Source organism: Apiospora kogelbergensis (assembly GCF_038363985.1).
Source record: "Apiospora kogelbergensis strain CBS 113332 chromosome Unknown utg000008l_segment0_segment0, whole genome shotgun sequence".
NCBI classification, from domain to species: Eukaryota; Fungi; Ascomycota; class Sordariomycetes; order Amphisphaeriales; family Apiosporaceae; genus Apiospora; species Apiospora kogelbergensis.
The window spans coordinates 1,695,503-1,718,524 of NW_027117425.1; the positions used below are offsets into that span (position 1 = coordinate 1,695,503).

At 53.0% G+C, this 23,022-nt stretch overlaps 6 protein-coding genes across 6 annotated transcripts; 4 read left to right on the top strand and 2 right to left on the bottom strand.

Annotated features, from left to right (window-relative positions):
- Positions 1 to 1,190: 1,190 nt before the first annotated feature.
- Positions 1,191 to 3,312, bottom strand: PG998_012508 (uncharacterized protein; the record flags this gene model as incomplete). The annotated part of the gene is made up of 5 exons (XM_066879324.1): positions 1,191 to 1,239; positions 1,294 to 1,551; positions 1,613 to 1,973; positions 2,030 to 2,440; positions 3,084 to 3,312. The coding sequence occupies 5 exons, from the start codon at positions 3,310 to 3,312 to the stop codon at positions 1,191 to 1,193; spliced, it is 1,308 nt and encodes a 435-aa protein (XP_066725708.1).
- Positions 3,313 to 3,989: 677 nt separating this feature from the next.
- PG998_012509 (uncharacterized protein) lies at positions 3,990 to 4,508 on the top strand (the record flags this gene model as incomplete). Its single annotated transcript, XM_066879325.1, has 1 exon — positions 3,990 to 4,508. The coding sequence occupies one exon, from the start codon at positions 3,990 to 3,992 to the stop codon at positions 4,506 to 4,508; it is 519 nt and encodes a 172-aa protein (XP_066725709.1).
- A 748-nt stretch (positions 4,509 to 5,256) lies between these two features.
- On the top strand, positions 5,257 to 7,589 carry PG998_012510 (uncharacterized protein; the record flags this gene model as incomplete). Its single annotated transcript, XM_066879326.1, has 8 exons — positions 5,257 to 5,379; positions 5,467 to 5,972; positions 6,029 to 6,076; positions 6,145 to 6,523; positions 6,627 to 6,768; positions 6,841 to 6,957; positions 7,051 to 7,215; positions 7,291 to 7,589. 8 exons carry the CDS (start codon positions 5,257 to 5,259, stop codon positions 7,587 to 7,589), a joined length of 1,779 nt encoding a protein of 592 aa, XP_066725710.1.
- Positions 7,590 to 7,887: 298 nt separating this feature from the next.
- PG998_012511 (Zn(2)-C6 fungal-type DNA-binding domain protein) lies at positions 7,888 to 10,256 on the top strand (the record flags this gene model as incomplete). The annotated part of the gene is made up of 5 exons (XM_066879327.1): positions 7,888 to 7,997; positions 8,043 to 8,135; positions 8,272 to 9,030; positions 9,093 to 9,373; positions 9,463 to 10,256. The coding sequence occupies 5 exons, from the start codon at positions 7,888 to 7,890 to the stop codon at positions 10,254 to 10,256; spliced, it is 2,037 nt and encodes a 678-aa protein (XP_066725711.1).
- A 2,599-nt stretch (positions 10,257 to 12,855) lies between these two features.
- PG998_012512 (uncharacterized protein) lies at positions 12,856 to 14,634 on the bottom strand (the record flags this gene model as incomplete). The annotated part of the gene is made up of 1 exon (XM_066879328.1): positions 12,856 to 14,634. The coding sequence occupies one exon, from the start codon at positions 14,632 to 14,634 to the stop codon at positions 12,856 to 12,858; it is 1,779 nt and encodes a 592-aa protein (XP_066725712.1).
- A 4,605-nt stretch (positions 14,635 to 19,239) lies between these two features.
- PG998_012513 (uncharacterized protein) lies at positions 19,240 to 19,631 on the top strand (the record flags this gene model as incomplete). Its single annotated transcript, XM_066879329.1, has 2 exons — positions 19,240 to 19,249; positions 19,297 to 19,631. 2 exons carry the CDS (start codon positions 19,240 to 19,242, stop codon positions 19,629 to 19,631), a joined length of 345 nt encoding a protein of 114 aa, XP_066725713.1.
- Positions 19,632 to 23,022: the final 3,391 nt, after the last annotated feature.

Genomic DNA, 23,022 nt, shown 5'->3' on the forward strand with positions numbered 1-23,022 from the left:
GACGCTTTCACGGCGTCCCGTCACGATCAACGCGTGATCTGGCCTCGGGTTTGTTTGCCAGCCGTTGCTGTTGCCGACCTCAGCCCATCCGTCTTTTACGACGGGTCGGTTCGGGGCCAAACGAGTTCGCTCGTCCTCTCGCCTTCATTGCACATTATTCGCGTTCTTCTTTCCGATTCCCTGCTACTACAAGCCTGATGCAGCTAGATGGGTAGTCAGATAGAATATATGTGTATCACCATGTCTCGTGTTACGACGAGGCAGCGAGTGGCGTGGTGTGGCGATCACCACAACTGACACACTCACTCAAATCTCTTGATCGGCGTTGGCTCGGCAAATGACCACCAAAAGACCGCATGTAATTCATCGTGATTATGCTACCTGCCTGTCTTCAGTTTACGTATGCCTACGGCCTTGTCGGGAACTCGCTTGTTTTGTTGCCAACCACACGAACAACGAACATCATCTGGTCAGCCTCGGGATGTCCGCGCGGGCGAGATCGGCTATGAGTGACATGGCGAATAGACGCTTGAAATCGAGTGTTCATTGCGGAATCAACCTGGTGGATATACTACCTGATTAACACGAGCATGATATCTGAAATATCTGTGACATACATATACATACCCCCTGCTGAGCACGCATGGCTCATTCCTGAGCAAGTGCGAAGGCCATTAATTGCATATGGAATGATTGTTGAGGATTACGTATTGAGATCTGCGACGTCTTGCAGCAGAGTACATCGATCGACTGGACCCATAGGCGGCCGATTCCATGCCAGTTGCAGATCCTTTGGTGTCATGCCATTACATTTCAAGTGCACATTGTGAGATATGGTTTGGTCTGGTAACTGAACAGCTTATACTGAGGGCCCTAGTAGGATCAAGCAATCACTATAGAGCAGAAGTTGCGATGAAGAAATCAACAGCCGCGGCCGAGGCCAAAGTGCCATCAAGTCGTAAGATTCCCAGCAAAATTCATTTCGTTGCTTTCGCAGACCAACTCGACGTCAACCCCTCCTTCGAAGTTGAGAGACCGTAGCTGCAGTGATAGGTTCATGCCGCGCTCCTCTTTTATATGAATTCCCTGATTCGCCTAACCTATTGAGACTATTTGCAGACCGTGTAGCCCATAAGAATGGGATATTCCAATCTTATGTAAGGAAACGAGAGACTGTCTTGGACACTCGTCTAAGCGGCCATGTAGGTGCTGGCATCGATGCCCTCCTTGGGGAATTCACTAATAGAGATGTTAGTGTGAAGCTTGATATGACAACTTAAGAATGTTACTTACGGCAGAGCGACCTCGAATCGCTTCTCTATCGCCTTGAGCACCTCCTGATCCTGTTCGCTGCTCACGAAAGAGATGGCAAGACCCTTGGTACCGAAACGACCAGCACGACCAACACGATGCAAGTATGAGTCAGCATCCGCCGACAGATCGTAGTTGATAGCAAGGTTGATACGCTCAATGTCGATACCACGGCCGAAGACGTCGGTGGCGACACAGATACGCTTGTTGAACTCCTTGAATTCCTTGTAGCGGCGAATACTGTAGATTGTTTGTTAGGAAAGGTTCAAGCATATTGCAGGCGAAAGGAATGTGAACATACCGCTCCTCTTGGCTGACACCAGAGTGGACCGCAATTGACGGGAAGTTACACTCGCGAAGTAGCTTGTCAAGCTCGGTGGCACGAATGGTGCTCTTGACGAAAATGATGACCTGGTTGAATTGAAGCTCATCCAGGAGTTCGTTGAGCTTGCGGTTCTTCTCGCGCTCATCCAGCTTGATGTAGTACTGCTGAAGACCGTGCAGCGTCAACTTGGTATCTTCGTCGACGTAATGTTCCGTTGGGTTCTGCATGAACTTGCGGCAGATAGGCTTGACCTCGTCAGAAAGGGTAGCGCTGAACATCATAACCTGCTTCTGTGTAGGAGTGGAGCGGAAGATCTCCTGAACATCGCGTCTCATGTCTGATGGCGGGTCAGTGACGAACATATTTCGCGTGTATTTTCCATGGCAAACTTACCAACCTGATCCAGCATCTTGTCACACTCGTCAAGGACAAAGATGCGGACACTGCCAAGGCGGAGATACTTGTCCCGAATAAGGGCTTGCAGGCGGCCTGGGGTACCAACGATGATATGAGGGTGAGTGTCCTTGTTCTTCAGGAGCTCGGCATCCTTGACAATGGGGGTACCACCGTAGAACACGCCCGTCTTGATATCCGGCATGTACTTGCTGAAACGGTTGTATTCGTTGCGAATCTGGAAGGCCAGCTCGCGAGTGTGGCACATAACCAACACGGCGCACTCGCCAGCCACAGGCTCAACCTGCTGGAGAGTGGTCAAAACAAAGACAGCCGTCTTTCCGAGACCAGACTTGGCCTGGCAGATGATGTCACCTCCGAGAAGAGCTTGGGGGATACAAGTTTGCTGGACTATAGGTTTCGATCGGATGTTAGAATGAAGTTCCCAAAAGTATGTGAGACGATAGTGGAGGGAAATTTCGACAAGGTCCGCCCATCGACGCAGGAGTAAGCCGTAGAATCAACGCAGCCCCCCACCCCCAACACGATGCCCGAATAAGACCTCGACCGCAAAGAGGATGGCGCAAATGGCCAAGCTAGCAAGTGCGCTTAACTCCGCACTCCCCATTAGGTCTTTGGCCAGGACATCTCGAGAGTCGGCCAGCCCGGTGGGTGTTGCCTTTTGACAAGGGACTGCTGCATGACAGTATTGTTCTCGACTCGATCGAAGTAGGGTTGGGACTCGCGCAGCCGAAGCTACGCAAGTGCAATATGTCGTGGTGCAAGCAATGCTGCGGCACTCCCCGACAGAACGACAAAGCGTTCTCCTTTGGCCTCTCCGGCCAGGCTTCCTCAGCTACTGGGAGCGGGAATCAAGTGTCCACCAGTGTGCGCTTGACCTGATACTCCCTCTCGAACGATGTCTTCCTGACTTCTTGCTTTTTTGGCTTGGCTTGCGAGATGGACGGACGCTTGCAGAAGAGGGAAGGAGGGACAGATAGACTTGTCTTGTTTTGATGGAAGCTGGATGTAAGATTGTAGTTGGTAGACTAACCCTCCGATGGATGCTCGAAACCGCAGTCGGCAATAGCGCGCAGAAGCTCGGGCTTGAGCAGGAAGTCGCGGAAACCAGTCGAGTGGATGCCGACGTAAGAACCCTTCTTGTCGACATTGTTGCCAGAAGCAGCAGCAGCCTCGCCGCTCTTCTTGCCGTTGGCGGGAGCGGCCTCATTGGTGGCCAACTCCTCGTCGGAGTAGTCGATGAGGTCCTCTTCGGCAGACATGGTGAATAGTTGGTGGGATTAGTATCGATTGAGGTGAAGAGTTGTTGTGACAAGAATGCGTGACGCCACGGGAAGGCCACCGACGCGTAGATGAGGAAGAAGTTTGAGAAGCTGCCGGAAGGAGAATTAAGGATCAACAGAAAGTCGACGCGGCTGATTCAAGATTGAACCGATCTGCCACCGTCGATGAGAGAAGAACAAGAAGAGGGAGGTTGTTGATGGTTGTTGGGGGAAGAGAGATCAAAGATGGATGAAGGGAAGGACGTCGCGAGGAATGGAGGCTGACCAGGCTGGGATTGATTGAGGCAGGGCACGGCACTACGAATGAGCTCCAGCAGAACAGCAGAAGGGGAAAAGCTGGTAAGAGCGAAGGCGCCAGACAGCCAGATTTATGGGCAGGTGGGGACTAGACCACTCTGGGATTAGTGCCAATCGCCGCTGCGCACAGGCCAGCCAAGCTTCCCAATCCTTTGGCCGCTTTCCCCAGATTCACCAAATTTTAGGCCAGCGACCATTGATTTAAGCCAATTCTTCTGCATCCTCCAGCCTGACAGGAAACATATAATGCCGTTCCTACCGAGGGCCTATCGAACGCTGCCTAGCTGAACATCCAGCTCAGTCTTCCTCTACGCGGATTCGTCAAGGCTTCTGCTCTTGCTCCAGGCCTCTTACACACCATGGCCAAGCCGAAAGGCCAGCAGGGGAGCGTGCCGAATCGGCCCATCTACTCGCGGATCTCATACCTATATCAAGCCGCTTCCCACCTTGCAACTTCTAGCAGGCAAGATTCTTCCCCGGCCGCAGGAGACTACGGCGTAGACCAGTCCGTCGAAACCGAAGGGCCCGGCCAAGACGAGACGCAGCTTAGACAAACATGCTCGCGGCATCTACTCACAACTATGAGAACAACGTCAGAGAAGGCCGTGATACGTCTATCTCCTGCACTGAAGCATACTGTTTGCAAATTCTGCGACAGCCTGCTCATAGAAGGTGAGACCTGTGTCTCTACTGTTGAGAATGCAAGCAAGGGTGGCAAGAAGCCATGGGCTGATGTCCTAATCGTCCGCTGCAAGGCTTGCAAAGGGGTGAAGCGGTTTCCAGTCGGGGCCTCCAGACAGCAGAAGCAAAAACTACGCAAGTCTACTACGACTACGCCGACTGAGGAAGCTGGTGTTACCGAGCCCGCAACGAGCTAATCTCGACGGTTATCTATCATGATCGCATGTACTTTATCATGTCCACGCGACGCGATCTTTGCCCATGCAAGGACAACCAACAGCAGCATATTCTGTTTCCCATACCACTGTCTCTTATCTTCCTGCGTGCTGATTCGGCTACAGCCAGGATGCAATTGGTATACAGATACGCCTCGTGGCTCATAGGTTGTGGCCACGTGAGGGGGTTAGCGTCGAGCGATAGGCAGGTCGCATCACAAATGATGGCGCCCCGCGGCGTGTGGCAGAATTGCGCGCAAGGTTTTCCGAACCCCGCCAATCCGGAGCTTGTACAATTCAAGCCGCGGCAATTGATATCCTGATATGCCAGTGGACGGAGATATCCAGTCTGGCAAGGGTGGTGAAATACCCCCCGCGAGATCTGCGTTGTGACAAGTCAGTCCAGCCTATGTTGTCCTGGTTACGATCTTGAGGCGGCAGCGAATATATCTATATAAGACACCGCTCCTCCTGTAGGACAAGCCCCACTTGGGATTTTTTTATAATTGCTATTTGAGCCTATCTGAGCCTATCCGAGGCTCTGATTGTAGAAGTTCTCGTTAATGTATCATTTCCATGCAGGTACTGTTGTTATAAGACAGGCATTTGCGTAGGTGACGCGTGGCCACCAAACGCTTCGGGTTCGCAGAACCAATCTTGCAAACTGTTGTGCCGCAATCAGCTATAACAATCGAGAGATCTGATCCGTGTTCTCTTGCCAAACGGGAAAATGGCATCCTTCGCCCGTCAGTTAGGCCGCATCCTCATCGCCGTCCTTGGGCTTGCTTCGCTCAGCGAGGCGGGTGTCTTGAGATCGCGCATCAACGAAGGTGTCAAAATCGATTACAAAGAGGTGAGTGACCTGCACCCTCCATCTGCAAGAGACGAGCAGGCGTAACTTCTCGTTTCGAGGAATTCCTCGACTGACCAAGAATTTCAGCCCGGTATCTGCGAGACAACACCAGGTGTCAAGTCCTACAGCGGCTATCTCACACTCCCGTCCACCCGCCTCCAGTCGTACGAGCAGAAAATTTTCTTTTGGTTCTTCGAGTCGCGCGTCTCGCCCGAGACGGCGCCGCTCAGCATCTGGCTTCAAGGCGGGCCCGGCGCGGGGTCCATGGACCAGGCGATCGGCGCAAATGGGCCCTGTCTTGTCCCTCACGCAGCCGCCAACACCACGGTGCTGAACCCGTGGTCCTGGAACAACCATGCCAACCTTCTGTACATAGACCAGCCGGCCCAGACGGGCTACAGCTATAACGTTGCGACTCCCGGCGTGCTGGATACGGTCACGGGACAAATCTTCACCGAGGACTCGTGGGCAGGCCCGCTGAACCACACGGCGCTCAAGGGGATGTTCTCGAGCCAGGAAAGCACCAAATTCGTCAACACGACTGCGGTAGCTGCTGAGGCCATTTGGGAATTCCTTCAGAGTTGGATGTCAGAGTATGCCATCGATAGTACGTCCTTATTGATGTATACCAAAACTGACAAGCATACAGGTTCTCTCTGTATCGCCGAGACAAGATTAGTATATGGACCGAGTCTTAGTAAGTCTTCTACGAATGACCGTGACCTTGGCCATTCGACATCTAACCAGGCTGTGATTCTCTTACAGCGGTGGACACTACGCTCCGGCTATCGCAAAGCTCTTGCAGTCTCGCGCCTACGAGCATGACGCACTTCCAGTCACCGTCGACACAATCGGGATCCTAAGTGGTTTCATTGATTTCCTGACTCAAGCCGATCACTTCGCCAACTTCGCAGTCAACAACACATACGGCATCCAAGCCTATGACCTCGAGGTGTCCAAGTCCGCGGCCTACAACTATTCCTCGCCCGGTGGATGCAAGGAGCAAGTCGAAGCCTGCCGCGCGCTTACGCCCAACGGCTACCGCGACCAGTACGGAACCAACGACACGGTCTCGGACGTATGTGGTGGTGCTTTTGCTTGGTGCTGGGCCCACGTGTACTTGGCTTACGATACTTTGTCTGGTGTAAGTCGGTTACAGCCCAATACTGACTGCCAAGAAATACATTGGGAGGATTGTAGCTCCCTAATGCTAAAGCTAACGCTAACTTGACCTTGTGTAAATGTAGCGCGATTGCTTCGACATTGGTCATCTCACTCCGGTCTCAATACCGCCTCCCTATGTATATGGGTTCTTGGCGCAGGACTGGGTCATGAAGGCGCTCGGTGCCGAGGTGAACTACACCTATAACAGTAACCCGACAGCTGACGGTAAGACCGACAACGTGTTGCGCCCATCCTGAAGAGGACCTTCAAGGCTCAATTTTGCTGACCATATTGCAGGATTTGCCGCCTCAGGGGACTTTGCGTTCGGCGGCTTCAAGGAGGACCTGGAGTCACTTCTGAACGATGGTGTCAAAGTTGCTATGGTCCATGGCGATCGCGACTTCAGATGCAACTGTAAGTTGCTTGTCAAGTTTTTGTTTATGCGTGGGAAAAGTCACTGCGAGAATGCATAAAGGAAGAAAGCTGATCCATATGTCTCACCTCTAGGGGTTGGAGGCGAGGCCGTCAGCCTGGCCCTCGATTACGAGAACAAGCGCGAGTTTGCCGCTGCCGGCTACGCACCCATCACCACAAACGAGAGTTACGTCGGCGGTTTCGTCCGACAGTATGGCGGCTTATCCTTCTCGCGTGTTTTCCAAGCAGGCCATGGCAGTATGTCCTCCCCCGCCGCATACTACTCATCGAAGTAGATGCCTTTGGTATTCTTGCAAATTAACAGTGCGATAGTCAGCTACAACCAGCCCGAGACGGCCTACCAGATATTCACTCGCACTATTTTGGGCGAACCTGTGTCGGACGGGCGCGTTCGAATCGATGAATGGCCCGGCTACGGCACTGAGGGCCCGCACTCGGTGTTCGACGTCAGGAACAAGCCTCCGGCACAGTCCGCGTCGGAGTGCTACATCCTCGCCACCCCGCTCAGCCTCACCTGCACGGAGGGGCAGGTTGCTGCGCTGCTGGAAGGCACGACGGTGGTCAAGAACAATGTTGTGGTCAGTCCGGCTGGACGGCCGGCATCGGCATGAGTGGCGTATGAATGGCGAATGAAAGGCCAATGAGCAACGACCGTGTAATGATTAAATGAAGAGCTGAAGCTGGGCTGTTGCTTCCGTAATGCGGTCTGACGAGAGGCAGTCTGAGGTTTCGGGCTCTGCCCCACTTCCACTAGGCCAGTCCTACCTCCGTTGCTGACCGGACTTATCTTGCGCAATGCCGCCACGGCCGTGACCGGTCGCCTCCTACAAAGCACAATTGCCGCTTCTCTTCGTAGATTGAACTAGTAATTCTTCCCTCTCTCGAAGGCCTCTCGACTCAGCTTTCAACATGGACGAGCGCGTGCAGACCCGTGCTAAGCTCCCAAGTCGGGCCTGCGAGTCCTGTAGGGTGGCTAAGATTCGCTGTCAGCCCAGTGATCAGGTCGGGATATGCAAGAGGTAAGTAGGTGGATCTTTTGGAACATCAGTTCAGGAGGGGCCTAGCTCATTCTATGCGAACATCAGGTGTTGCGACTTCAAGAAGGAATGTATTTTCAGAGCCAGGCCTAGAACTCGGAGGCCGAAAGCCACGCAAGGGTGAGTGAGATAGCCTCTTTTTTCCTCTTGTTCTTCCTACACTTCTCCCCTTTCTCCCAACTACCGATATTGGAAATTCTTCTCGACTTCTCATCCGTCGAATGAGCATCGGTTTGTTGTATACTAACTGTATCAGCGACACCCCCTTACCTCAACCGCCTGGTCCTAGTCAGACCTTCAGCATCGACTTCAGCCTGCCGGTCGAAGCAGAGCTAGCATTGAACTTGGACGACCTTTCAGAGAAGCACGACCAGTTCGTAGACGACTTGGTGCCCTCTGCTACCGAAGGCGACTTCGACAATGATTCAGCCATGGCTTCGGTGTCTTCATCGGGTGGCGGAGCCACGTTCTCCAGCATCTCGTCGCCGGGCTCATCGTCAATGGGTACAGCGAGCTCCATCCCTTTAACGAGTATGGGAATCAAACCCCAGTTCAACCTAGACTCGGCGCAGAAGCTCCTCGACGGCTTCCGGGACATGTTGGCCTTCTGCCCCCTGATAACCTTACCCGAAGGCGCCAACGTCAAGTCGATGGCGGCCGAGTCCCCCTTCATACTACTGGCCATTTTGACTGCGACCAGCTGCTCGGGCAGTCTTCAAGGATTCAACTTGTATGACGACGAGTTCCGCAAGGTACTGGGCGTGAAGTTTGTCACGAGTGGCGAGAGATCGTTGGAGCTACTGCAGGGGCTTTTGATCTATAACGCCTGGTACCCCTTCCACTTGCGACCAAACGATCGGCGCACCTTCCAATATTTGCGCATGGCGGTAGACATCGTTCATGACTTGGGGCTCGATGAGGAAGCCAACTTTGCAGGCCGGATAGACTCGGGCGTTGAACCCGAAGACTTGGACCGTCTCCGAACCCTGGTAGCAAGCTTTTATCTAACATCGGTGTAAGTCAATATATCTTGTATAGCCCGCAGTATATGCGAGGAGCTGACGCACTGTGTCCTAGGAAACTTCGAGTTTGGGGCAAACCGGTCATGCTCCCGCATACATCTTGGATATCTACTTGTTGCGACCTTGTTGAGAAATGGTCCGATAAGCATCAAGACCATGTCCTCATCTGGCTCTGCCGCTTCCAATGTATTTGCGACGGACTTGCGGAATTACGAACGAGTTATAATCGAGACCCAATCGGTCATAACCGGCACCACCTCAACCTCGTCTACCTAGGTCTTGAGGCTCAGCTTCGAGACTGGCAAGCAAAGATACCGGTTACTGTGTCAACTTTGCGTGAGTTGTGTATTCCTAAAACAACATGGACTGGGAGACGAGGTCGAGACAAACGAAGAGAAATATGCTAACTTCCGGGTCTTCTCCAGCAACCGTCAGAATGTTCAGCCTCTACGCAGGTATTAACGTGACAGCCTGTCCTCTCATGACACCCCAGCGGTCCAAATTTGGAAAGGCCGGCACGATGCCCGTCGATCCTGTTAGACTGATGGGAGCGGCCCATATGCTGGGAGCCTTCTTTGACCAGGTGCTGGCATTGACGACCTCAGAGCTGGACCGGCTCTCTGCAATGGAATGGGGCCAGCTCATAGTGGCCGTGGCACTCGGGCTCAGGCTGTCGTTCCCCGTGGATGAATGTCCACTCTTCGACGCCGCCCAGGTAAGGAGCTCATTGCAATTAGGGAGCTACCTCGAGAAGATGAGCGCGGACCCGCTGCCGCCGGAGAACGGGGTGGACACCAAGAGCAAGAACAACATTGCCGCGGCCTTCCGCATCATCCTCCGCAAGATCAAGGCTAAGTACGATAGGGGAGTCGCTACAGAAGAGATGCGTGCCCTGCGGGGATGCCCCTTTCTCGACGGCAGCCTGACCGACTATATCCCCCTTTGGGAAGGCCAGACCAGTGATGGGAACTACTCGTCCTTCTCTGGGTCTTCTGCATCGTATTCCCAGGCCGCTGCTCCTAAGTGCAACAATTTGGCAGGGGAAACCAGCGACGCCGTCGGAGCAATGGGCATGGACGGTGCCGCGTCTTCCTCTCAGCTGGATCCGCCCATGTTTCATGACCTATGGGCTACTATGACTCAGGGATGGGCGGCAGGCGATAGCGTGCCAAACTTGGGCATGGGCGACAACAATGCAGGAGACTTTGGACTATTCTGATCGCCGCTCTCCCCAACAACCTCGCCCTTCGAGCGCATCCACTGACTTGCCAGTGGGCTTATGAGGCGTAATGATACTGATACCCATTGACCGGGCTGGTGTAGCCTAGCGGTAGTATTGTTATTATGTTATACTTAAAGGCAAGAGGAGTTCGAATCCCTCTGCGATCAGCCCTTTGTTTCCCCTTTCAGTCTCTTACATTTTTGAGAGCTTTCTACGGAAAACGGGCTCAGTTAGACAGTCACCCGGCCCTTTCTTTCATTCCTTCTACTTGAGCGTTTATTGAAGTGCGCTCTAGAAGATCCTCGACGCCTACACGCCAGGCACAATGTGGGTTCTAGTTGGTTCCTCAATTGGTGTTCTATCAGTATGGTTGATTCCCACACACTGTATCCTTTAATGCCCTTGTAAACACGCACAAGTTGAAATTTGTTTCTATTGGACGAGCCCGAGTAGTTATCGACTTACAGTGAGAGACATACACATTGACGCCGACGAGGGTTGATTGCCTAGCCGGAGAAGAACAGGCATAGCTTGCGGGGAATAGAGAGATGAGCGATCCAATCTAGCCTGGCGAATAACAAGGCACTACTTCATCCTGTCACCTGTGAAGCGCCCGGAACAGACACTCGGGCGAAGCAACTTGCCTGTAAGCTGTAAGCGTAGCAACCAGAACAGCACGTGATTGCTTTGGCTTGTGTACCTGGCAATCAATGTTGGGGTACCGATAACCAGAAAAGGGGGGGCTGATGAATATCAAGTCTGTGGAGAAACCGCATAAGAGCGGCCGGCCGGAAGCGGGAATGATTCCGCGCGTACAGAAAGTAGAGAAAGAAGACGGGGCTGACTGACTGCCGACATGTTTAACTTACCATTGCTACTTGCTGGGTGCACGGCGCGGCGTAGCAGTATTGGATCATGCATAGCTCACATGCAGAAAAACAAGGGGGGAAAGGAGAAGGAAAGTTCGCCACAACGTGCTCCTCTACCTCGAGGAACCGGCCACGTACGGTAAACGACTCGGGAGCCTGCAGCTGTGTGACCGGGGTATATCCGCCGCGCCGTACTTACCCCCAAGGAGGAGACTGAACTATGGGTGGTGGGTGGCGGGTGGTGTGCCCATCCTCCATCACCACCACGGGGGGCTCCAACCAAAAACGTGGGGGCCTCTTTCGCACAATGCGCCTATACATCAGAATTCTGCCTCTCGGGGTTGTCTGTCGTACGTAAATGAGCAAACCCCCTATCTAATGCACGCTAAGATGACCCGTCATCAATATCTGCACGTGTCGGAGTCCGGGGATGTGAATCTTATTGACCATCTAAACCGCTAAGTAGCTATAACCGAAGATGATGACGACGGAAGAAACGAGGAAAAATGGCTAGGCCCAGACAGGACCACCCACGAATTACAAAAACCAGCCAGCCCACGTAAATGAAGGAAAAAGTCACCCGATGACAATCAAGTGAGGTATATCGTAGTCTCGCAAAACCCAGCCCCCTTCGGGGGTACACTCCGTATGCTATGTGTCCAACCTTCGCCTACCCACAGGAAAATGCTAAGATATAACCAACATCTAGTTCCTCCCTCCTTTACCACCGTCCAGGTGCAAAAATGGTCGAGGTCAGATTCCAGCCTATGATAGTAGTGGTGATCAGGTAGTCGAGGACAATCTTTCGGGGGAGAAAAGGACGCGGGCTGGTTCGAGGCCAAGTCAAGGGACGGTCTGCTTGGCTCGCTCCTGGTTGCTGCGCGCCCCGAGACACAAAACGGCGGATGCCTGGCCTGCTCCAATGTACCAGTGGCGCCCCTTTCTGCCCCCTCCGATATCCCAGACCCATAAAGCGATGTATCCTCCCAAGAATGGTATTTCCCTTTTCTCCAGTCTTTTCGATAGTGAACGCCAAAGCCCTGATGTTCTTTTTATCTCTGATGACGCCAACGCAATTGATACAATAAGCCTATCCATATGCCACTGCTCAGAGCGGAGAGCAGAGTGTCCTCGATGCTCCTCCGAAAACACACAGATGATTCGATTCCAACCCAAGTCGATAGGCTATAGAACGAATACCGCTCGCTCTAACCCAACGCCAAGGCCCAGCCATGAAAAAACTTGGTAAAAAAAAAGCAAAATCAGAGACGCTGTACCGATGAAGCGCATAGAACACCAAAGATGCCATCGCCGTCAAATCTTAGGCTATAACCCGAAATGCCTCGTAACTCCCTCGTAAGTACCCGCCACCAGGAGGCGGTATACGGGGAATCATCGTGATACTGATATCGGCGCCATCGCTGAGAAACCAAGAAACAAGATCGCAAGCTCCATCCCGACATGCAAAGAAAATGCAGAAATCATGTGAAAAGAACCGACGGGATCGGGAGGTCCGGCCCGTTGGTAATAGTGGCCAAAGGGCCAGATGAAACGCTGAACACACTAAAGATAGGAAAACCCGACCATTTGCTTTGATGCCCCTTCGAATGCACGCCCCAGAACGCCCTTGCAAGTGAAAACCGCTGTAGCTCATTAGGGCATCCTCGACGAAGCGCCCACCTATTTTCCCATCATGTGTGGCGGCGGTGGGAATGTGGTAGACGCGTTCAACATGGTTGAAGACCCGCCAGCAGATAGAGGCCCATTGCTATATGGGGGTTCCATCCTCCGTAGTTGCTGCTGCTGTTGTTGTTATTGGGGTAATTCGGTGATGAATACGGGGCGCTTGCGCCATTTGATAGAGATGATGGCGAAGAATTGGTATAAGCCATACGGTTGAGGCCTGGAGGCGCAGAGAGACCTGGAGGTGGTCCATTGGTCGTGGCGAAACCCGCCCCAGAACCGGCCATTATGTTATTGATACCTGCCATAGCGGCAGCACTACTCGGGCCTGGTGTCTGACCCGAGCGAACCCCAAGAGGGTTCTTAGAGAAGCTGAGGCGTATGCCGCCTTTCACGCTGTTATGGAGCGGGTGACCGTAAAGTTCGTGCAACGCCTTCGTCGCGAAAGAGACGTCTTCGAATTCAACAAAACACATGGGGCCATTTTGCTTAGTCCGGAAGCATAGTCGCTTGTATCCACGTTGCTTCGAAAACATGGCCTTGAGCTCCTCCTCTGAGGTGTCGATAGGGAGATTACCGACATACAACGTGTTGCAGGGCGGGTTTTGATCCGCCGGGTTCACCGGCGGGAAGTTATGGCGTTGGTGAAAGGGTTGGTTACCAACCTGGTAATTCAGCGAGTGGCTAGCGTTGTTCATGACTGTTGGGGACATGGCGCTGCCATGGCCGGAAATAGGAGTCATGGTTGACGGCCCATATGGTGGAAGCGAGTTCGCAGATGACGTAGACGTGTTCAGCGACAGGCTAGCCATGCGGGAGATTGGCAGATGAGGAGCAGTCGCCCTCCGACCCTGCGTTGCGCCATTCTCGGCATATGCGACAGGGTTCTTGAGCAGTTCCTGTGTCTCATCATCTTCGGCATTATCATGGCTGATGAGCGTCTTGCCAGATATGCGCGCGCGCTCGGTCAAGTGGTTGCCAATGGGCGACTGTGGTGAGAAGAGACTTTGGTAGTGAGTGCCCGACTCAGGGTTGGGCAATTCATTGCTGCCATACATGCCGTTCATGCCGTTCATAGGGGGCGACAGCTTCTCCAAGGTTGATTGATACCCAGTAGCAAAGCGCGAGGGTTGTCGCGAGGTCGGGCCAGAGGAAGTTGTCGAGGAGGCAGTACTCGAAGTGGCGGATGCCGAGTTATGGTTGGCCGAGGTCTCGTGCGCGGGATATCGTCGCGAAGTTAAGGGGCTGCCAGACAGTATCTCGACAATCATCTCGGCGTCGTTTGAAATCGACTTCCCGTGCAACATGTCCTTCGCTTGTTGCGCGCCAGCTAGGGTTTTGAATTTGAGTACAGCGGAGCGAAAACCCGCATCTTCGGGTTGCTCAGGGGACAGCATGTCGACATCGACCAATTCTTGCGAAAACACAACCATGAGCCGGAGCTTCTCCTCGGTCGTATCCAAAGGCAGGCGACGGATAAGTACTTGCGACACGGGCGCGGGTGTTGTCGCGTAGGGCGTGCCCACAGGTTTGATGCTCGCGTCGCTGTCGAATGGATTCATATGATGCATGGAGAGCGGGAAGGGTGAGTGGGCCGACATGCCTGCTGGCCTGAAGGGTTGCTGCGAGTGTGATAGAAATGCCGGTGCAGCCATAGCAGCGGTGGTGATGGATTTAATCGCAGTCGCGTTGGGCGAGGCGGTTATCGCGATCGACGGGGAAAGGGTATTTGCGCGATTCGACGTCAACGCCGTCGCGTTGAAGGAAGACCTCACAGGATTGTTGGAGCCGGGACTTAACGTCGAACTCCGCTCACTGTTCATGCTTTGTGGCGCATGGACTCTAGGTTGCTAACGGCAGCGGCAGGATGGGACGGATAAATTGAGGCGCGCTGGGTGATATGATACGATGTGGTTGCGAACTTGGGTGGATGAAGATAGATGAAAGGCGATGACGATCGCGCTGATCAGAAGTCGGCGGGTGCTTGTTTCGCAGGAATGAGTGGGCTGGCGGCGCAGGTCTGTATGTAGGTACGGGCTTACAGCGACAATGCAGCACAGTACAGTACGGTAGTCGGGTAGTAGGCTGGGTTTAGGTCGAGGTACGGGGATCACTCTCAATCAATAATGTGGGATAAGCCGGCGCGCGTGCGCTGACCTGCACCAAGAACCAAAAGCTTGGAGCCGGGTCTTGCCTTGCGTCCTTTCGTTTCGGGTGGATGGTGGTGGTGGTGGTGGTGTGTGTGTGTGTGTGTGTGCGTGAGATAGAGGCCTGTCTGTGAGGGGAGAAGGGGGGGATGGGGGGGGATAGGACTGAAAGTGGTCAAAAGAGGTACGAGAGAGGGTGAATGGAAATGAGAAACTGGGTCAGCAAGCGGCTGGGCGGCAGTGCGTCAATCAGTTCCAATTAGTTAAGTCGATCATTGATGGATCAATCAATCAATTAACCAACCAACCAGAATCCACCCGGGCCGGTAGACAAGATAGAGATAGGTTCGGACAGTAATAGCCAAGGCGATGTAGTATGTAGTTGTTGTAAGTAGTAGTGTGTGCGTGGGCGCGCCAAAGGATTGCGACGATGCAGTTATGTCTCGGCGACTGAGACGCGACTCGAGGAATTATGGGGTAAAAGGGTGACGATGCCCGGGAACAAAACGCGATAAGGCAGGCAAGCAACCAGAGAGGAATGCAAGGAGTTGTTGCGCTTTGGGGGAAACAGGATGGTCAGAATTTCGGGGGACGTTCCTAAAAGTTGGGTAATAGAATTGGGGGGGTGTCGGGGGGTGTCGAAGTTGGTGGGAAGGACAAAGAAAGTGTGAGAGTTGATGGGCGGCCTTCAATGGATAGAGAGGGTGGGTGTGGGTGAGTGGGTTGAGACCTCTTTGTGTGTGTGCGTGTGTGTGTGTGTACGGCGTAGTATCTGTCTGGCTGGCCTTGGTGTCTTGATGGTGGTGGTGTGGTTCAAGGCCCGCCGGTATAGCTGGTAGTGCGGGCAATAGCTTTGGTACATCGGTTACAAGTAGAAAGCAAGAGGAGAGCGAGGGGAGAGCGAGAGGATAAGGAGCAGATGCGAACGTGAGCGGGAGAAGGAGGATGAATGCACCTTCTGTCTGTATCTATCTTCCACTACGCTGCTTTGGGATACACACAGTCTCTCTCCTCCTCGTTCTCTTCTGTTGTTCTGCCTGGCGGGCTGTCTCTGTATCTCCCACCACTGCTAGATCTGGCCTGATACTACCAGCTATCTCCTTGATGTCCAATCTTTGGGCTCGCCAAACTATGTTACTCATGGCTGCTGCTTGTCTTGCCGTTTCCCCTTCTGCTAGCCATGCCTGTCAGGTTTATCAGCAGTGCGGGTGTGTGGGTGACGGTGGGTGTGGGCGCGGATACATAGGCAGGTATCGCTTGTACATACGTATGTACGTTCCAAAAAGTAAAAAGCATGTCCAAAAAGTTGTCGTCTTTTTAGGTCCAGGTCCCTTGGACACACACCCACCGAGCTGGGTGCAGTTTGTGGTGGGTGGTGGTTTGTCCAGAAGTGTGTCGCCGAGATTGCTGAGCCCTCAGTGGTCAATTGCACATGGGGTCGCCAAGGTAGGTTTCGCTCGGCTCATATCTTGCTGGGACCGGCCATGACAAATGGATGCCCCCGGCTGCCCGGCCTTGTCTACGATGGCTGCTGTCTACAACAAGCAGCCAACCCCCATGAACTGAGGGAAACACCCAACCCAACCATCGTCGCCACGTAATGGACGATAAGTCCGTCGAATCGTTGTCAGTGTGTCTATGCAACATCCATCACCTACATCTCATCACCTGCTCGTCCTTCCAACCATACCCTCTCGCATTCCTGAGAGAGACTGATTGAGAGGTTTACACAACCGTCCCAGATACGAGGGGGTCCAGAAGATATAGGATTCAATAGGTTCCTTCTTCTCCCGTTTCCAACATATGCTAAGCACCCGGTAAGGCAGGCGAAGTGCATAAGCTGGGGCATATCCTGTAGCCGTACCGCATCAGCATCTCAACGCTGAAGCTCGTGCTTCGATGACTGCCAACTTAAAGTTGAGTCTCATTGGCCCGCGGTTCCTGCTGATGTTCCCGCCCGGAGGAGCCATGCAGGGATGGTGCCAAAGACGAAACAAAAGAAAAGCACGCTATTTTCTACGCAGAATGCTGTCTTGTCGTCTTGTCTTGTCTTGCCTTGTACCAGTCAGCTTCCCCCCTTCCAGTCCTAGATCCTGCCAAATACAAACCTTGAGTGGCCTGGACGGGACAGCGCTACTGAGGACTCCGTACTTGTGTTACAACAGTCTAGAAGAGAAGGCGGGAAATAAGTCCCGTCCTCGTTGCATATGATTGCCGGCAGAATCTTCTGAAAGATTACCTGTAAGAGTAGATAGGTGTGTACATCTCATGTATACTCGCCCGCCGTAAGTTCAATGCGAAGGGGTTCTTAGTGAGGGGCTTGGCTGAGCTAGGTTAGGTTGCTTGTCGGTTTGAACTCTATGCATTCGATGATACGGCAATACCAACACGGAAAGGAACTAACTTCGAGAAGAGGATGGGAGGAAGGGGGAGGGAGAGGAATTCGTGATTTATGTTGGCAGGCATTCGGAAACAGAAGAAGCAAGATAAAGGTGAGTGAGCATATGTGGGTGGCTATTTAGAGGCTGTGGAAGAATGTATTGCTATGTACTGAATTGCAATCTGGGGATTTGGCTCAAGGATCCTAATGGGCCGGGTCTTGGCTCGAGAGACTGCGTTCCAAAGTGCCCGTTTTTGGTGTTTTCACTATGTGGCTTACAGAGGTCCATAGGGGGGTGGGTTGGCTGTCAGAAGACGTCGTGTGGCAGTAGCTACAGGTCTGAGTAGATCGCGTGGTTGACCGAGACAGTGCCTACAATTTTCCGGAGGTCGAAATCCAAAAAAGGACGACGACCCCCTTCTCCTCTACTCAAATTGTGGTGTGATAGACACAGCAGAGTAGAGTTGCATTCGGTATGCTCCTCTAACCACCCGCACAGAACCTGAGTGTGGTGTCCAAATTAATTCATGGCCCGTTGCAGGCAGATCGAAAGGGGAATGAGACGTGCAACGCCGTTTTGAGGAGCAGCCCGTTCTGGGGGTGCATGCGGATGGGAGGGTGGGAGGTGGCCCAACGTGCCTCGAGAGTATCTGAAGCGCCGTGGAGGGGACGAGGGGCACGGCACACCACCCACCCTCCGAGAGTATGGGGAGTATGGGGGAGGGGCACCCTTCTCGCTAGCGATTGGCCGTATGCCACCTGCGTTTTCAGAACAGGCTATCGTGCCAATCAAGTCCACGGCGCACAGAGTAGCCGGTGTGTGGCAGGTAAAAAAGGCTGATTGTCATCGTCGCTGTCAAGGAGTCTAGTTGGCAAGCTCTTGCAGCTTAACACTCTCGTAATACCCTCATTCCCCGGGTGCTCACTGGCACACGTCGATTGGGACCTGTGGCGTCCACTACCCCCTCCATCGTACTGTCTGTGTGAACACCGCACAAGACTCTAGACGAAGAAGATGAAGAGGTAGTCATGTTTGTTTGCGAGCAGAATAAAAATCTAGCTTTTCTCCATCGTGAGTGGCCTGTCCGTCGATGGGCTTAGATGGACAGGTGATAAAGGCTTTAGGCAGAGCCTTGAGAGCCTCGTCAAGGAGATCTGACCAGAATCAGTGCAAATCGCACCGATAGGTAGCAGACACTCCATCATATATGCCTCCTACGGATATACCCACCTATTGGAGCGAGAAGGCTGCGCTTCAAGACCAGTCAAGACGGCACAGGCTGCATGGCTTTGCCTACCGTGCGCCGGACCGGTGAGCAAGTCTTGACAGGGGTTGGTTGACACGGCGCCTGCGGGAGAGAGGATGCAATAAAGATGTAAGGTGTGGCACCCATTAGCCATTCTTGTTCACCTTGATAGCACGGAGCACACGCAGAGAGACACCGCGCTGTTATTGAGCGAATTGCAAAGGATTCATTCCAGGCCTAGGCTCTCGGTCTCTTCGGGGACTCGAAAGGACGGCGCGCCGAGATAAATACCCGAACTATAACGGCGGGCCTTTCCATGAACATGACCCATCCATAGCTTGGCAGCCAAACATGAGGGAGATACGGCGGGAGGGTTCCTTATTCTCACCAAGATCCTACATCCGCAATGCCAAGCCAATTGGTGGGCTGTAGCTAGATCTAAGGCCCAACACCGTTTCAGCCTTAGCGGAGGCTAGAACAGGCGGTGCTTCTCTTCCCAGCAGTCGGGCCAACTTAGGCCTACCTATTGTGAAATGTAAGTATGTAAGTATGTATGTACGCACGTCGACTATATGTACGACTGCTATACGGGCGTAAAGACCACACACATATGTACATGGCATACCTACATATGCATGCACGAGACTCCTGAACATGGCTACTTGTAAGTGTCATGGGGGAGCCATCTTCTCTTCTGAAATTTCGAGGAAGGCAACGCGGTTGTACACGCCCCAAGCCCTGGTCCCTCTCTCCGTTCTTTCCCCGCCAACGCACCCTCCGACTTCGACTCTGGTTTATCGACCCCTTTCACTGCCATGGAACATACCCTCTATATAGGATTTGATGTGTTCAAGGCCACTGGACTAGCAGCAGACAACATCCCTTCGCCGACGTCATTTCTACGTTTCCTCTTGATCAAGATGCAGGGCCGGGCGCCGGGCCACCATTTCCAAGAGAGTGTCTATCAAAGCCGACTTGAGACTATTCCATATCCGGATCTCGATGGTATCCAAGCCCTATGGGCCGGCAGGGAGGATCCTGTATAGGCGTGCGTGCATGCACTGCCTCGCTGCATCGGTAAGCAAGCCCCGTAAGCAAGTACCCTATCAGATACTTTGTGCATCAGATCGTATGTTTCCTGCACTTGTTGCACTTGTTACACTTGTTGAGCGAGAAAAAGAGACCAAAAAGCGACGCAGACCGTCCGAAGGCGCATAGGTAGCCAGTAGCTTATGAGTGAGATTCCCCAGAAGCTAAGATGACCCGGTATTACTTTACATAGCGTCCCTTTACTGGCGACCCAGAGAACAGACGGTCGTGGAAGGCCACCCGATTCGCTCGCCAAAGTATACCAATGACCCCATCTCATCCAGCCCAAGTCCGTGTGCGGGACAGCTACAGGCTGATATACTTGGAACTTCTATGCTGTCAAACAAACTCTCCGATGGCAATGTCCTCCCATCACCAACCAAATCCTAGTCCTGGGAAACATTAGGGCTTGCTTACAGCTCCTTGTTGTGTCATGTACGGCTCGATAATCGAGTACAACCTTGGCATGTTGGCTCTTGGATGCAGCTGCATTCCAAGCGAGCAACCGATGGGCTTCGGACAAAGAAGACATCCATTTTCTCGGCGTTAGCATTGTGTGTGCCCAGCATTGCATATGTAAGCAAGTGACTCAACCAGTATGCGCATACATACAAAGTATGCGCATACATACAATAGTCTTGTGTGGTGTTCCTCTTATTCGCCCACGACGTAGCAATCTGACCCGCCCATGGCGTTTGCCTGTGGAAGGCTTTTGCACGGATCCGGATCTGCAGGAGATGCCAGCCAAGTAAGTAGTAGCCCACGATGATTCAGAAAGGGCTGGGCGGCACCCAGCACCGAACGCAAACTCGAAAAAAACAACATGGGGGGTTTGACTCACTGCACAGGGTATGAGAAAAGCCACTATTTGTCCTCCTCCCTCTTTCTCGGCACGCCTAATTCCGTTCTGTCGGATTCGTTATTGCACAAGATGCGGCTCTCAGCCCATTCAGATTGGTAGATCCTACCATGTCATTTTTTTTATCTTGATAATATTGGATTAGTTCTTCATCACACCTTGTAGCGACGGGATGAAGACCGCTTGTACCTCCCCAATACGGCCTTCTTCGTTTCTTTCCACGATATCTTCAAATTGCAATCACATCTCATACTTACTTTTGCACCTGCAGCTGGCCTTTTACAGGGATGGAAAACGGTTCCCTGATTTTGTTTGTCGACCAGAATGGGTCTGCTACATGCTTCCCTTGCGTCCCCCCTCACCCCCCTCCCCCACGTTGACAGAAACCGAGTGTCCTAGGGCTATGCTTGCTTGCTGTCCCAGGTGCCGGGAGTATCTGGCTAACAATCCATTGGCTATAACCTTACCAGCTCGTTTTCGACGCAAAATCTACTCACGGCAACAGACAGGAGCTGGGTTCAACCAATATTGGGAAACTGTGCCCACCAGCCAGCAATGCGGGTAGCACGAACCCCCACGGAACTTGTTTGCACTCCCCATCCCAAAGATCATAAACCTGTATTCCCACCCATGTTGTGAGACGACTCCAGACCCGGCGCCGACTTCTTTCCACACACACATCACAGCTCGTGTGTTGCAGACTGAAAGGCTGAGGGAAGTGCCACGCGTTCCGGTTCTTCGTTTCTGTTCCTTGGACTGGGCAGCCCTGAAATATCACATAGCTCAGGTGGGACCAATCACAACCGTCCAGTTCCGCCCGAGATCTTCGGGCGTCTTCCTCACTAGTAATATGACAGCGGGTCCTGCAGTTAATCAATCAGCTTTACATGCCGCCGCCTTCGGTTTTGTATAGGCATGCGGTACCCACCCAAACGAGGCCTGAATCGCCGATATTGGACAAAGATTCCCACCCCAGGCTGCTGCAGCCATGGATGTGCTCGGGTCAGATGTACGTTTCACAAGCAGTAGTGGTGATAGGTAATGTAGCTTCTCCTTCGCAACACCTCGCATTAGAGCGATCCATCGATGGAAAAAGAAAGAAGAGGGAGGCGGGCAAGGGGCCTGCCAGTGGCTGGTCCGTCTTCTTCTACCAACTGCCGTCATTGTGTGGGACCTATCGCGAGTTAGGCACCGATGCGTGTTCGAGATCAGATCCAACTAGTATCATGAAACCAAAAAACCCGTGTGCCTATGCGATGCCATGGTTTTGCTACTGAGTGGTTGGCGCGTTGCTTGGCGTTTTCCAGCCTTGTGGATCGGCCTATCCCATGGCCAGACAGCGGGGACATGGGGTGGCTCGCATTGGACTACATGTCACAGGGGGTGCGGCTCGTTCTTTCTCTGCTGCTAGTAGACAGTACATACGGGGTATTGTGTGCTGATCTCACGATCCCCAGCAAGATTCGCGTCTCTATATCGGTCACAAGTATCCATTTCCGTGGGATTTGAGACTTTGGTCTGGGTATGTCTGCATTGACTCTATGTGACCCTACGCGGGAGAGCAAGACAGGTTGGCACTTAGCCAGCTAGGGACTGTACCTACAAGAATGATAACTGATCATCACACTGCCAACAAACAGGACGAGCGTTGAAACTCTCCGAGGCCCAGCAGCAGCATCCTTCGTTGGTGTTGTCTCAACCAGCGGAGAGCCAGCCGTCGTCTTGAGACATTGTGATGGAGCTAGCTCCCCCGCCTCCGTCCATGTGTTGGTGAGCGGATGAAAGAGATTCGTTCTTTTCATTCACCTTTTCCTTTTCTCTTCTTGGTTCTGGCCGGGTTGACTAGAGCGGATGGGGGTGCCACAAGGTCCCCTGGCCAGGCCTCGTCAGTGAAGCACCCAGGCTTGACTTATGAATCAAAAGAGTTCACCCTAACTCGCTGAAACCTCCGGGGAACTGCAACTCTAGGCCGGAAGATTGCGGCGTTTTGACTGCGGAGGCAGCTTGGTTGGCGAGCTACTCACACTGGCTGCCGGTCTTCAAGGATATCTGGTCCCATGAGGTGTTTCTGCACTTTAGCAGGCGTCACAGTTATCATCGGTCGTTGAATGGCAAGTCACGTCGACTCTATCGCTGCTTCTCAGCTGGGGAGTTTTGGATACGAAGAAAGACGATCGATTGTTGCCCCTGCACGCACCCTTCGCCCTCAAGGCTGTCGTGATTATCTTTCTTTGCGCTACAGATACATGGATATCATATGGTTGCCGAGACGGTGCGATTATGCCCACACGGCATAAGCAAAGGCCTTGCGTGTAGCGGAGGTCACGGGTGAACGAAAGAGGGGGTGTGGCTAGGACCTCTCCGAGAATATGTTCACCTATTGACTTATCAAAGCGTTGACACCTGGAGGCACTCGTCACATATGGGGGCTGACACACCACAGTCACAGTCTGCGATATCACGCTATACACTATAGTTCGTCCACATTA